At 46.7% G+C, this 14241-nt stretch overlaps 1 protein-coding gene across 1 annotated transcript in view; it reads left to right on the forward strand.

The window, feature by feature from the left end:
* LOC140394169 (sodium/myo-inositol cotransporter 2-like) overlaps positions 1-14241 on the forward strand; it is a 69617-nt gene that overhangs the window by 40920 nt on the left and 14456 nt on the right. The window contains exons 10-12 of the mRNA XM_072481109.1: positions 5449-5584; positions 5688-5795; positions 8559-8709. Coding sequence (XP_072337210.1) covers positions 5449-5584; positions 5688-5795; positions 8559-8709 — 395 coding nt within the window. The remainder of the gene's footprint in view (positions 1-5448; positions 5585-5687; positions 5796-8558; positions 8710-14241) is intronic.

Consider the following 14241-nt stretch of genomic DNA (forward strand, 5'->3'; position numbering starts at 1 on the left):
AAGACAATGTTGAGGGCTTATTGCCAAGATTATCCAGAGGATTGGGATAAAGGAATTCCATTCGTACTGTTTGCAATTAGGGATGCACCTAATGAGAAAACCAAATTCAGTCCTTTTGAACTAATTTTTGGTCATGTGGTAAGAGGACCACTTAAATTGATTAAGGAGAAATTGGTGAGTGAGCATTCTGAAATTACATTATTGGATTACATGTCAAATTTTAGGGAACGATAAAATAGAGCAGGTGAATTGGCTAGACAACATCGAAGTTGCGCAGCATGTGATGATATGGGTAGCGGGCAAGGAAGCAAACGTTTGTCGTTTTTCCAGTGGAGATAAAGTTTTAGTATTGTTACCAGTGGTAGGTGAACCTTTAAAAACAAGGTTTTGTGGACCTTATCTGATTGAAAGGAAATTAAGAGAGGTGAATTAGGTGGTAAGAACGCCAGATAGAAGGAAAACTCACCGAGTGTGTCTTGTGAATATGCTTAAAAGGTACTTTGAAAGGGAAGGAGAGCAAAAGGAGGAGGTTTTAGTGATTCTAACTCAAAGTGAAGAACCAAATCCAGATGACGCTGAATTAGACATTCCTCAAATTAAATTGGATAATGAGGGTGTTCTTAAAAATTGGGATAAATTGATGAATTACCATCCAGAGGAAAAACGAACTGACCTGAAAGAGTAATTAATATCACATGGGCAAGTTTGTGGAGATAAGTTGGGAAGTACTAAAATGGGTATACATGATGTAGATGTGGGAAATGCTGTTCCAACTGAACAACATCCATATAGACTTAATCCTTTAAAATTGGCACAGGTTAAAAAGGAAATTGAAAGTATGCTCAAAAATGGCATAATTGAAGTGGGTTGCAGCCAATGGAGCTCATCCATAGTGATGGTATCGAAACCGGATGGTACCCAACGATTGTGTGTGGACTGTAGAAATGTTAATGCAGTTGCAAGAACAGACTCTTATCCTATCCCACTCTTGGAGGACTGCAGTGAGAAGGTGGGCCAATCAGCTTTTATTTCCAAACTGGATTTACTTAAAGGTTACTGGCAGGTACCTTTATCCGAAAGGGCGAAGGAGATTTCAGCTGTTGTGACTCCAGATGGTATATAGCAATTCAACGTTATGCCATTTGGCATGAAAAACGCCCCAGCCACATTTCAACGGTTAACTAACAAAGTTGTTTCAGGGTTACCCAATTGTGCGGTATACATAGATGATCTGGGTAATTTTTAGTCAGACATAGAAAGAACATTTGAAGCATCTGATGGAGTTATTCGATCGACTTCAGGAGGCGGATTTGGTGGTAATCCAAGCCAAAAGTCACGTTCCTTGGTCATACAAATGGACAGGGTCGAATGGTCCCACGGGATGTGAAAACAAAGTTATTGGGGAGTTTCCAATACCCTCGACACAAAGGCAAATAATGCGATTTCTTGTCAAGAGTGGATTCTACCAAATATTTGTGCCGAATTTTAGCAGCATGGTTGCTCCACTGATGGACTTGCTGAAGAAGCGTAGCAAATTTCAGTGGACAGCGGAGTGTCAACGGGCATTTGATGGCCTGAAGCTGTGTTAACAACTGCTCCTGGGTTGGCCACCCCAAATTACACTAAACCATTCAAAATGGCTGTCGATGCGAGTGATGTGGGCGTAGGTGCTGTGCTCTTGCAAGAAGACGACAAAGGAATAGAGCGGCCCATTGGATATTTTTCCAAAGAATTGAATGATCACCAGAGGAAGTATTCAACGATTGAGGAGACTTTGTGCTTGGTGCTGGCTTTGCAACATTTTCACAGTTATGTTACCAGCAATTCATCTGAAACAATTATATATATATTAATCATAATCCATTGACGTTTTTGGAGCGATTCAGGAATAAAAATGCCAGGCTGTTTTTGATGGAGTTTACTGTTACAGCCATTTCATTTTAAAATTACACATGTGGAACGACGAGCAAATGTGATAGCCAATGCTTTGTTACGAATGTGATGAAAAGATGCAGGTTCGATGGTGGAAGAAGAAACAAAATGGACTGTATTATTATCAATGTTTGCTTGTTTTGTTTTTGTTTTAAAAAAATGTGCCTTTATTGTCAATTGTTCTTATTGGAAAAGTGAAAAGGTGAAAAATGAAACCATCTTTGAAGTTGATGGTTTATTTTTTTTCTTGGGGGACGTGTCATGGGAGTGTCCCTTTAAGAAATGTTTTGTCTTATCACATGGCTTCAGTGATGTCATTGTGTGGTTGAGCTGGGCTGTGGATCTGTGTTTTACTTTTGATTTGGTTTGGGGCTGTGAGGTTTTTTGCTTTAATTTTCACATTTGGCTGCTGTATTCAGACAGACAAGTATCTTGGAGTCTCTCTCTCTGCAGTTTAAAAGCTGTTTCCAGATTACGCGATAACGTGAAAATAACTGCTTTCTGGAAGGAATTCAATCCTGATGTTTTGAAAAGGAAACAAGAGTGTATACCAGGTCTTGAGTGTTGTGTGCTGGGCCACACCTTTGAAAAGGGGATTCCGGTTTATGGGATCTTGTTACTAAATTGGAACAGCTTAAAGGGGGAATTTATTAAGGGTCATACATAGAGTACTGTAGCTGTGTGGGGTATTTATGTTTGTAGTTGATAAAAATTCTTACTGTCTGTGTTCATAAAAATGTTAACTAAATTCGTAGAATAAACTTTTTTTTTTTGATTAAAAGTGCTCAAGGCCTCTGTTGAATAACACCTGAAAGGTAGGCCCTTGTGCTCCTCATAACTAAAATTAATAAACAGTTGTAGATCAGGTGAACTCCCTGATATACTTTGGAGTTTTCTAAACCCTAGCCCATAACACTTCTAGTATGGAGTCGATCAACCGCTGCCTAACTATCCTTTCCTTCCTGTCCCTAAGGGTCCTATAAGCTATTCCCCCCCCCCCCACCCCCCCGCCCCCCGATCACCGCCTTCAGTGCCTCCCAGAACGGGGCGGGGGAGACCTCCCCGTTATGGTTGCAGAATACATATCTATCAATGGCTTGTGCCATTCTTTCACAGAATGCCTTGTCGGCGAAGAGGGCTGTGTCCAGCCTCCATGGGGGATGCTGGGCAGGGAGCACCTCCAATCTCACATCCATGTAGTGTGGAACGTTGTCGGAGACCACTATCGTGGAGTATTCTGTCCTACATTACTCCTGGAAGCACTGTTTTCCCTACTATGAAGAAGTCTATGCGTGAATAGGCTCTGTACAAGTGGGAGTAGAAGGAGAATTTCTTCTCCCTCGGATGGTTAAATCTCCACGGTTCTAACCCCCCCCCCCCCCCCCCCCCCCGCCCCCCTCATCTGCTCCCTAAAGGTGTTTACTCTTGTGTCACTCCTGATATGGCTCCCGTTCTAGGCTTGGGTCTGTTTGTTTGTAGGTCCTGCACACAGTTGAAGTTCCCTCCCCCATGATCAGTCGGTGAGAATCTAAGTCGGGGATTTCCACCATTGTTCTTTTAATGAACTCTGTGAGTTCCCAGTTTGGGGCGTATATATTTACATGAACCACCGGGGCCTCTCCCAGGATTCCGCTGACCATTATGAATCGTCACCCTGGGTCCGTTGCTGTACTCTTCGCTGTGAACGCTACTTTTTTGTTAAACAGTATGGCCACTCTGCTTGCCTTGTGTTGAAGCACGCCTGATATGTCTGTCCCACCCAGCTTTTCCTTACCCTCAGTCGTTCCCTCTCTCTCAGCTGCATCTCATGTAGGAAGGCTACATCCATCCTCGGGCTTTTTAGATGTGCAAAGACTCTGGATCTTTTCACCGGCCCGTTAAGACCCCTTATGATCCAAGTAACTATTCTGAGGCCGAGTCTGCCTCTGGGAGCTTGGCGGAGCCTTCCTGCCTGACCAGCTTTCCGGGTATCACCACGACATGCTCTGTGGGGTTCCTTCCCTCTGTGCCCTCTGGTAGCCCCATGATGCACAGGTTCTGCATGCGGGACCTGTTTTCTTGGTCATCAACCTTTTCTTTTAGTACCTTCTGCGTCTTGATCAGTGTCGCTACCTCGGCTTCAAGTTAATTGATCCGATCTCCCTGGTCCCTGGAGGCTCTTTCTAGGTCCCACACCATTGCCTCTTGGGCCTCTAGATTCCGCCTCACTTTGCTCATTGCCTTCTTTATGTGGGCCATCATGGTCTCTACTACTGACCGAACTGTCGCCTCCTTCATCACTTCCCTGTGCCTCTGGAGCTCAGTTGTGATAAACGCCATCAGCTTTTCCATCATTGACTAAGCCTGCACTGGCGATTCAGTGGGATCAGCCATGGTTGATTCCAGGCTGTCACACGGGTCTCCCTGTTCAGAGGATGTGGTTTCCCTCTCCCTGTTTTTGCTGCCTTTACAGCTGGATTGCTGATTCTTCTGCATTTTAGATGATCAAGCAGTGGATGGGGAGTTAGTTTGGGGAGCTTTTTGCCCTTTTGGTACCCACTTGGTTGGGATTGTAAGGTCTAATCTGAGGTTCCTAGATAAGAGCCACCTTTCGTATAACCGCTTAGCTCATGGCCGCCACCGGAAGTGAGATTGATATAATTCTAGCTGATAAAGGTGTCAAGGGATTTGGGGTATGATCAAGGTGCATGACAGAGCACTCTAGAGGAGACAAATGGTCTACTCATGCTGTTCTATCCCATGTACCTAGGTCTCTGGGTCCACCTGAAAGAGTTATTTGCACGGCATCCTCCCCATTTGCAGTAGGTGTCAGGTTGACATGAGTACATCCTTGCTGAGATAAAACTTTCAATATGTCATGTCTACAGACTTTGTGGAGCCAAGGGGAAAAAATAATTTTTCCTTGCAGGTGCTCGAGGTCAAGGAAGCAGGCAATGTTGTGCAGGTGCAGATGCTCCCATTTGGTACAAGGAGTATGTCCACAGATTAGTGCATGCAAAGGATCATACTACCAGTAGAGCCAATGTGAAATAGAGCCATTTATTTCAGTCATCAGAAAACAAGGTCAATATTTTGAAAACCATAGCGTGTGGACAGTCTGCCAGCCAGCAGAGGATTAAAAATGCTGTAAAGGGTAAGCATCGGTCTAGCCCATAATTTTAAGAAGGAAACCTCAGTATCATCCTATCTTGTTTCTGTTTCTCAATAACAATTTTCTCCTGGGAGGATGTTTCTGTGCTGGTGCCTGCACAAGTAAGATTCTTAGAGATGGTGATAACATGTTAGTGGTTTTAGATCTAAAAATGGCAATTACTGAATTGTTTAGCAATGAAATGGTCTTAAATATCAGGGCCAAATTAGAGTGTGAAGAAGTGACCTAGTGTTTCGATGAAGTCTACACATCTGAAACATCATAACCTCACTTCACTGATACTGGTTGAATTTTCAGCCTTAGTTTTTAAGGTTTACAGCATTTGCAATATTATGTTCAATTATCCTCTCCTGTGTCAATTTCAGGTCATCGTCCAGAGGTCACTCTCTGCCAAGACACTGCTTCATGCTAAAGGTGGCTCCTTGTTTGCTGCCTACTTGAAAGTCTTGCCTGTTTTCATAATGGTGATTCCAGGCATGATAAGCAGAGTACTCTTTACAGGTAGGTGCAGGAGAGGTCTACATTATTTTTGGCATTGTCTGAATTTCAGAGTGAAATCTTCCTTAAACTCAAAATGGATGCTTCATCGTGATTCATGTTTTAGATGAAGTGGCCTGTGCTGATGCTGATACTTGTCGTAGAATTTGTGGAAATCAAGTTGGTTGCTCAGATATCGCTTACCCGAAGCTGGTAATGGAATTGCTGCCACGAGGTACAAGAAATCCAATTACATCCAATTTATGGCATCCGATCTTTGTGTTATGATCTACACTAACCTCTTCTTTCTCTAGTTACTTGATTACACCCTATCTATTCTTTCTATCTCATGTACTTACTAACTTCTTAAATGCATCTATGACATTCATCTCAACCATTCCACCGAATAGTTATTTCCACATTCTCACTGTTGTCTGAGTAAAGAATTAATCTGGGATATTTTAAAAAGTAGTCATCTGCAAAACTATTTTATTGTCACCTGTTTCACTTTATCCACCTTATGCACTGCTCCTCCATCAGACCATGTAAGTGGACCTGGCATTTATTGAAGCTGTTGGATCCCAACAGGTCTTTCCATTAAAACTGTATTAGCAAAAGAGTGCCAGTAAAATCTGCAAGATAATTGGGAATATCCTGACTACCATTAGTCTCTTTAAAGACTCGCTTCATCTAAACCACATGATCTTAATTTGTTTGCTCATATACCTCTTATTTCTAATTCCCTCCCAGCTGGCAGGGTTTCAACTGGTGTTTGGGTCTGAAAGGGCAAGTTGATACAGGAATCAGATTAAGGGATTATGTCAGAGGATCTTAGCCCAGGAACTTGAGGGGAACCGACCTTCACATCCTCCCATGTCCTCTATTTCATTAGTCCACAAAGAAAATGTCACTCCCGCTCTCCTTTTTCTCACCCTCTTCCCCATATTGCCGTGATGGATTTGCAGCAAAAGAGGGTGACTAGTTGAATGCAATTTACATCGGATTAACCAGATAGAGGCAGAGATGGTGTGGTTGGGTTTTGCTTCAGAGGAGAAACATGATGGCTTAACCAAAGTGCCTCTGTATCCTGTGAAGGGGGGGGGGATATTATAGGCCGGTTAGCTTAATTTCTGTAATGGGGAAAATGCTTAAATCTATCATTAAGGAAGAAATAGCGAGACATCTGGATAGAAATTGTCCCATTGGGCATACACAGCATGGGTTCATGAAAAGCAGGTCAGGTTTGAATTATTTGAGGACATTATGACCGCGGTGGACAATGGGGAACCAGTGGATGTGATGTACCTGGATTTGCAGAAGGCATTCGACAAGGTGCCGCACGAAAGGCTGCTGAACAAGAAAAAGGTGAATGGCATTATGGGTAATGTATTAGCATGGATAGCATGCAGAAAGCAAAGAGTGGGGATAAATGTGTTTTTCTGGTTGGCGATCAGTGGCTAGTGGTGTGCCTCAGGGATCAGTGTTGGGTCCGCAGTTGTTTACAATTTACATAGATGATCTGGAGTTGAGGACCAAGTGCAATATGTCAAAGTTCGCAGATGACACTAAGATGAGTGGTAAACCCAATTGTGCAGAGGACACTGAAAGTCTGCAGAGGGATATAGATAGTTGCAGTGTTTAACCGAGTGGGCAAGGGTCTGGCAGATGGAGTATAATATTGGGTAAATGTGAGGTCATCTATTTTAGAGGAACAACAGCAAAATTGAATATTATTTAAATTGTAAAAAAACTGCAGCATGCTGAGATTTAGGACTGTGTTGAGGAGGAACTTCTTCACCCAAAGGGTCATGAATCTGTGGAATTCCCTGCCCAGTGAAGTAGTTGAGGCTACCTTCTTGAATGTTTTTAAGGCAAAGATAGATAGATTTCTGAACAGTAAAGGAATTAAGGGTTATGGTATTCAGGCGGGTAAGTGGAGCTCAGTCCACGAAAAGATCAGCCATGATCTTATTGAATGGTGGAGCAGGCTCGAGGGGCCAGATGGCCTATTCCTGCTCCTAGTTCTTATGTTAGCATTGTGCTCTTGACCTCACATATCTGGCTGAATTTTCACAGCGAATTACTTATGAGTACCAGAAAAATGGCAGGCGGATCTCAATTCCAGCACTCCTGACCACGTTTCCAGCGCCTCTGACATTTGGGAGTGCCTTTATAGGGTGTGGGCTGGTTCCCGTCAAAAGCTTGCACCCAATGCTGCTGACCTGGCAGAGACCTATTTGCAATTTTCATGGAGTTGTGTCAAATTTGTGAAGAGTCATGGGGCACAGCCCCTCAGAGGGGAGTTCAAAAGATCCACCTCATGCCCTATGCCAGGGCATTATGAATGCTTGATTGAGAGCCCAGACATGTGGGGGCAGCTGGGGCTGAGTGCTATAGCTTAGCTTAGGGAGCATGAGGAGTCTTACCTTGGCCAGTGAAACTACAAGAGTTGTGATAAAGGAAAGAGCAGCTAGACTACAAGAGGTGTGAGAGGGGAAAGTGAAGTGGGTGTTAAAAAGGTGTACAAGGAAATAGAGAGTACAAGAGTAGAGTGGAGACCACAGCCAGACCAGCCATGATCTTATTGAATGGTGGAACAGGCTCTAAAGGCGGAATGTCCTACTCCTAAGTTTGTATATGGGGCATGACAAGCTATAGGGGCAGGTGGGATGCATAAGGTGGCATGAGAAATGTGTGAGTGGCGACGCTGGAGGGCCTTGCTGTTTTGATTTTATCTGGAACAAAGAAGTCACAGCCCGCCTCAGCACCTGTGGTTGTCTCCGACCTCTTTCCTGGGTTAAATGGTTTGACTCCAGCCTGAACCCTACCCCCAGCAATGAAAACCTCACTTTTGCAGGCACTCTCTCCTGAGGCAAGCTGGCCAATTTTACCAAATCCTTGGTGATGAAAATTCAGTCAGTCATTCTCTGTAACTCAGTCTCGACTACAATACAATCTTTAATACAATGCTTTTTTGACCTACTCTGTTTTCCTGCAGGACTGCGAGGCCTAATGATGTCAGTAATGATCGCGGCCCTCATGTCCTCCCTCACTTCAATTTTCAACAGTGCGAGTACATTATTTACAATGGACATCTGGCACCACCTCAGACCTCACTGCGCCGAGTGGGAGCTCATGATTGTTGGCAGGTAGGAAAATATTCAGCCATCTGTGAAGAAGCTGATTCGATTGAAAGTGTAATTACTGTATGGCCAATAAGCAATATGGGCCCTCTTTAGTTTTTCTGCGCAAAGGTTTTAAAAAATATATAATTTATTCCAAACTCAAAACAACATTAGGTGACAAAAACCACCCGCAACTACAATAATTTGTAACATTTTTCCCTTACCTCCCCCCTCTTCCCGGCGACAAACCGAACCTTAATCATGGATAGGAACGGACGCCACCACATGTAAAACCCTTCCTCTGGCCCTCTTAGGGCAAACTTGATCTTTCCAGGCTCATAAATCCGTGCAGGTCCCCCACCCACGCTGCCACCCCCGACGGAGTTGCCGACCACCAGATCAGCAAAACTTTCGCCGAGCAGTCAGGGAGGTGAAGGCCCCCACAACGGCTCCCTTCCCTTCCTGTCGCCCCGGCAGCTCCCAAAACCCTAAAAATTGCCACCAAGAGGCACGGCGCTACTTCAAACCCCACCATCTTTAAACAGAGTCTTGAACACCGCTTCCCAAATACCCTCCAGTTTCACACACCCCAAGAACATATGGGCTTAGTTCTCCGGCCCCCACCCACACTTCTCACAAAGATCTACTTCAGAGAGAAACTCCCTCATCCGAGTCCGTGTCATGTGTACCCTGTGCATTACCTTGAATTGAATGAGGCTTATCTCGCACACGGGGACGTCGAATTGACCCGACACAATACCTCACTCCTGATCTCCCACTCTAGCTTGGTCCTCGACTCTTCCTCTCACCTGCCCTTAATCCTTTCCACCAACGCCGTCTCTTTCTTTCACAACCACCCATAAATATCTCCGATCTTCCCTTCCCCCATTTGTTCGGAGCTAGCAGCTTTTCCAGTAACGTGTATACTCCCTGTCATAATATACATCTATGTATATAATGGAGTGCAGACAGGCGGTGACTGACACACAGGATGACCAGTAAGCGCACAGAACAGAGCAGCCAATCACCAGACAGGACACGACCACTATAAAGCCAGAGGGCACTAGTTTTCCCGCTCTCTCGGGACCCAGCCTCTGGAACAGTCAGAGTTAGTGAGTTGGCCAGTGCAAACACCATGTGGTAGCTAGTAAGTCTGGTTAGACTAGTATCAGGTCTCCAGTCAAGTCAGCATAGTGTCAACCCACAGTTGAACATGTATAATAGTTTAGATGTTAAATAAAATCGTGTTGCATCTTATCAAGTGTTGGAGGTCTGTCTCTCGCTACACTGCATCAAGTGCAGTCCACATCGACCCAGCCTGCCAACACATCATTCCCATAGTTGGGGGGAAAGTGCACAGCTCCTTCTGCACAGACCCGCACTGGTAGGTACCTGAACTCAGTAACTCAAATTTCTCCTGAAGCTTCGCCAAATCTGCAAATTGTTCCTCTAGAAATAGGTCCCTCACTCGCCTTACCCCTGCCATCTTTCATACATCGCTTCCATCCATCCGAGCACAAACCTATGAGTCCTGCACAGCGGGGTCAGTACTAACACCCACCCCAACCTAAAGTGTTTCTGTAGCTGATTCCAGATCTTTATTGATGACACCACCACCAGGCTATTAGTATGTTTCCCTGAGGCAAACAGGAACGGGGCCGTTACCATAGCCCTTAAACCCTTACAGGAGTCCTCCTCCACCCACACCCATTCTGACAGCCCCTCTGCCCACCAATATCTCACCTCCACACTGGCTGCCCAGTAATAGTGCAGAAGATTTGGAAGCGCTAACCTCCCCACTTGCCTCTTCCTCTGCAAAAGGGCCCGACTGATCCTCAGTGTCTTGCCCAAACAAACTCAGAGATCAGCCAATCCACCCTCCGGAAAAAGCCCTTGGGGGGGTGGGGGGGGGTGGGGGGAAATTGGGAGAGACTGGAAGATAAAGAACCTAGGCAACACATTCATCTTTACTGCCTGTCTGCTCCCCGCCAATGACAACAGTAAGGCGTCCCATCTCTTCAAATCCCCCTTAACCCCCTCCACCAGTCCCGTTAAGTTAATGTCAAAGGAATTATCTGGGAAATTTGAACTTCTGATGGGCAATTCCCTAGCTCCCTGGGGACCACTGCAGAAGTCTCTGAACCACCTACAAATTTGCTCACTTTAGTTCCTTTCTGTAATTCTGTCCCATTATGTCAGTGGTCTTGTAAAGGATAAATAAAGGCATCACTTCTATAAAGCCATCCCACTAATCTTGTTCTTGCAGTAGGCCTTAACATAATGGAGTCCAAGGGCTTGATTTAACCACTGCGTTGCACCTGGAGCTGATCGGGTATGGCGGGTGAATAACAGGAAAGGCCAAAATCAAGATTTCCGCCCATTCATCTGGCCCACTCCCGGTAGAGAGTTCCAGTTTTCGCCCCAAAGCGGCGGGACTATCATTAACTCTCATTTGCATTCATTTCAATCATATTGGCGAGATTGAAGTTGAATGCAGCGGCCTTCCGTGAATACCCGATTCCCCAGCGAGAAATCACGCTGGCGTTGCTTAAGTGTTCCTTTTTTAAAACGCAAAGCTGCCGCGATGGCTTCTGAGGTATTTTCTGTTTTCCTGCATGCAGCTCAAGTGCACTCTAGATCGGGGATCATGCCTGAGCTGGGGGGTTGAGGGGTTTTCCATCTGTGAGGCCTTCAAGCCATCTTTAAATATTGCAGAGAACCATAACAGGGATAACCACAGCTGCAGCCTGACTATACCACCAAACACTTGCAGGAGAGCCGTTGTGGCTTCTATCCTGAAAGTCAATTTCACACCCTTTGACTGTGAGCAGCCTCTAACTTCACAGCTGAAGGCTATTTCAAATTAGGAATTAGCCTTGTTAGATTTGAGAGAACTTCAAGCTCCTCAACTCTCAAGTGCCTTGTTGAGTGCACACGTGCCATGTTTCAGAGGATGATTACTGCATAGCATGTCAAACAAACTTTGAAGTCTGAATAGTGTGCCTGAACTCTCTTAAGTGTCAGCAACATAAAGGCAGCTGCCAATGATCAAACACCAAAGAACAGGGTTTCAGCACTTTGGAACGTCTCATGACCAAAGGGTAAGTGTGTGGATCAGGGGAGCGTGCCTGAGCACGGCGTCTCTATTGTCCCTGGCAGAGGTCTGTGGTCTATGGGCTCCTGATGAGGCCGGGAGTGAGTGTGCAGAGCAAGGTTTGCTGCATTACTGGCTCGCTGGATGGTACTCTGAGGGAAGGCGGGACACAAGGTTGGGGAGGCTTGGGGGATTGGAGGGTCCCCGGATGGAAGCCCTAATGATTGTCGGTCTCTCTCTTCCAATTATTTCCAGATGAAAAAATGTTTGCTTGTGTGGATCCCGCAGAGGTTGCCCTTGCATTGCTGGTGGCAGCCGATGTGGGCAGATGCCGTAGAAGGCAGCAACGATGTCGCAGGCAAGAGGCAGCATCCCATGTGCAGGGGGCCATCGCACACACTGAAGACCCAGCCGCCCATCAGGCTGAGCAGGGACCCAGAAGAGGAGGCCAGCGACAGCCCAAGGCGTACAGGCATCAATGGTCATTCAGTGAAACGACGAACACCATGTGCCACAAAAGACTGTCTCAGCAGAGAGGACAGTGCGGCACCTGTGCAATGTCCTCGCAGACTTGGCATCTTGTGGAGGAGGACACATGCTCCTGGTTGCTGTGAAGGTCAAGCAGGTCATTAGAGGGCTCGAACGGGGACCTGTGTGGAATTTCACAAGCTACAGCCCACAGGTGGTACATCCGGGAGGTGACGGATGCTCTTTTTGCCCGGGCGTCCAACCATATCACATTCAACCTGGATCAGGCCCATCAAGATAACTGGGCTGCAGGATTCTCCACCATTGCCAGGATGCCCTATGTCCAGGGCGCAATCAATTGCACGCCTGTCGCCCTGTGAATGTCTTTTATGAACAGAAAGAGGTTCCACTCCATGAATGTTCAGATCGTGTGTGACCACTGCCTCCGTATCATGCACCTGTGTGCCACCTCTACACAGAGAGCACGCATGACAGCTACATCCTGGGGTACTCAAAAGTCCTAGGTGTCTTAGAGGACCATCCCAGGATGACTGGTTGGCTTGTGGGGGACAAGGGATACCTGCTGAGATCATGACTGAGGATGTGGATGCGGAGGCCTGAGACCAAGGCAGAGACGCAATATAATGAGGCCCATGGGCGATATGCTGGACGAGGAGGAGAAGAGACATGTGGCATCATCTGAGGAAACGGACCAGGAGGGGCTGGAGGACAAGGCGGAGGAGGAGCTAGAGTTTTGAGGACAGGTGGCGTCAAGGGTCTGCCATCCCAGGAGGACCAGGGAGGCCCATACCGTCTCCACTTTCTCATCGGATGAGGCTGCGTCCCTCAGCTCATTTCCCCCCCTCTACCAATTCCACCCCCCATTTCCCTCCTTTCCCCCCCCCCTCCTCCCCATTTCCCTCCTTCCCCCAATCCCTTTACTCTCATTCCCCTGCAATTCCCTCCTTCCCTCCCCTCCTCTCTCCCCATTTCCCTCCTTCCCCCAATCCCCCTTTACTCTCCCAATCCCTCTTTCCCCCATTTCCCTCCTTCCCCTCAATCCCCCCCACCATTTCCTCCTGCCCTCATCCCCCATTTCTCTATTTCCCCCCAATCCCCATCACCATTTTTCTCCTGCCTTCCCCCCCCCCATCACACCGCCCCCTCCCCAAGTTCCCGAATCCACATTTCAAGGGTCTGTGTAATATCACTCCAGGATGATGAATCTTTGTTGGCACTGTCAGCGGCTCACTACACAAGGCAAGAGGATAATGATAATTTACTGTGAGGAACGCTCTGGTGCTTCTCAGCTGCTGCAAAGGTCTGACTGCTGTCTTTTTGCTGACAGCACACTCACACCCATCCTCGGAACGGGGACTGCATTGGGGGCTTTTGATCTTGAGCTACTGTGCCGGGTTTGGGGGGGGGGGGGGGGGGGGGGGGAGGAGAGCAGAGCAGGGGGAGTGAAGGGCAACAGGGGTTGGGGGTGCAGGCAGGCCGCTGTGTAGATTAACCTGACAGAGGCTTCACGTGCATCAGGTGTTACATGTTTTAATCATGAACATTTTATATTTCCATTCTCCCTAGCTACAGAAAGTGCCGGCCAACCCCCCACCCCCGCCAGTGCTCCTCACTCTTCTTGGTCTTTTGCGGTCCAGTGCTAGATCCAGATGTATCCCCAGGATGTGCATCAGAGGTGGATGCAGCTTTCTGTTTTCCATGCTCCGTGACCTTTGATGCCCTTGGCAGATGTTCTCTGGAAGACTCGGAGCCAGAGGGCCACGGCCGACTTACTGATGTCACGGGCGTCGCCGTGCCACCCTGTTCTGCCCACTGCCCTTGAGATACACCGGTATCAGGAGGAGGTGGATTCAGAAGAACTGGAGAAACTAAAAACTTAAATGAAAATTGCTTATTGTCACAAGTAGGCTTCAAATGAATTTACTGTGAAAAGCCCCTAGTCGCCACATTCCGGCACCTGTTCGGGGAGGCTG

Source organism: Scyliorhinus torazame, chromosome 17 (assembly GCF_047496885.1).
Source record: "Scyliorhinus torazame isolate Kashiwa2021f chromosome 17, sScyTor2.1, whole genome shotgun sequence".
In the NCBI taxonomy this organism is placed as follows: Eukaryota; Metazoa; Chordata; class Chondrichthyes; order Carcharhiniformes; family Scyliorhinidae; genus Scyliorhinus; species Scyliorhinus torazame.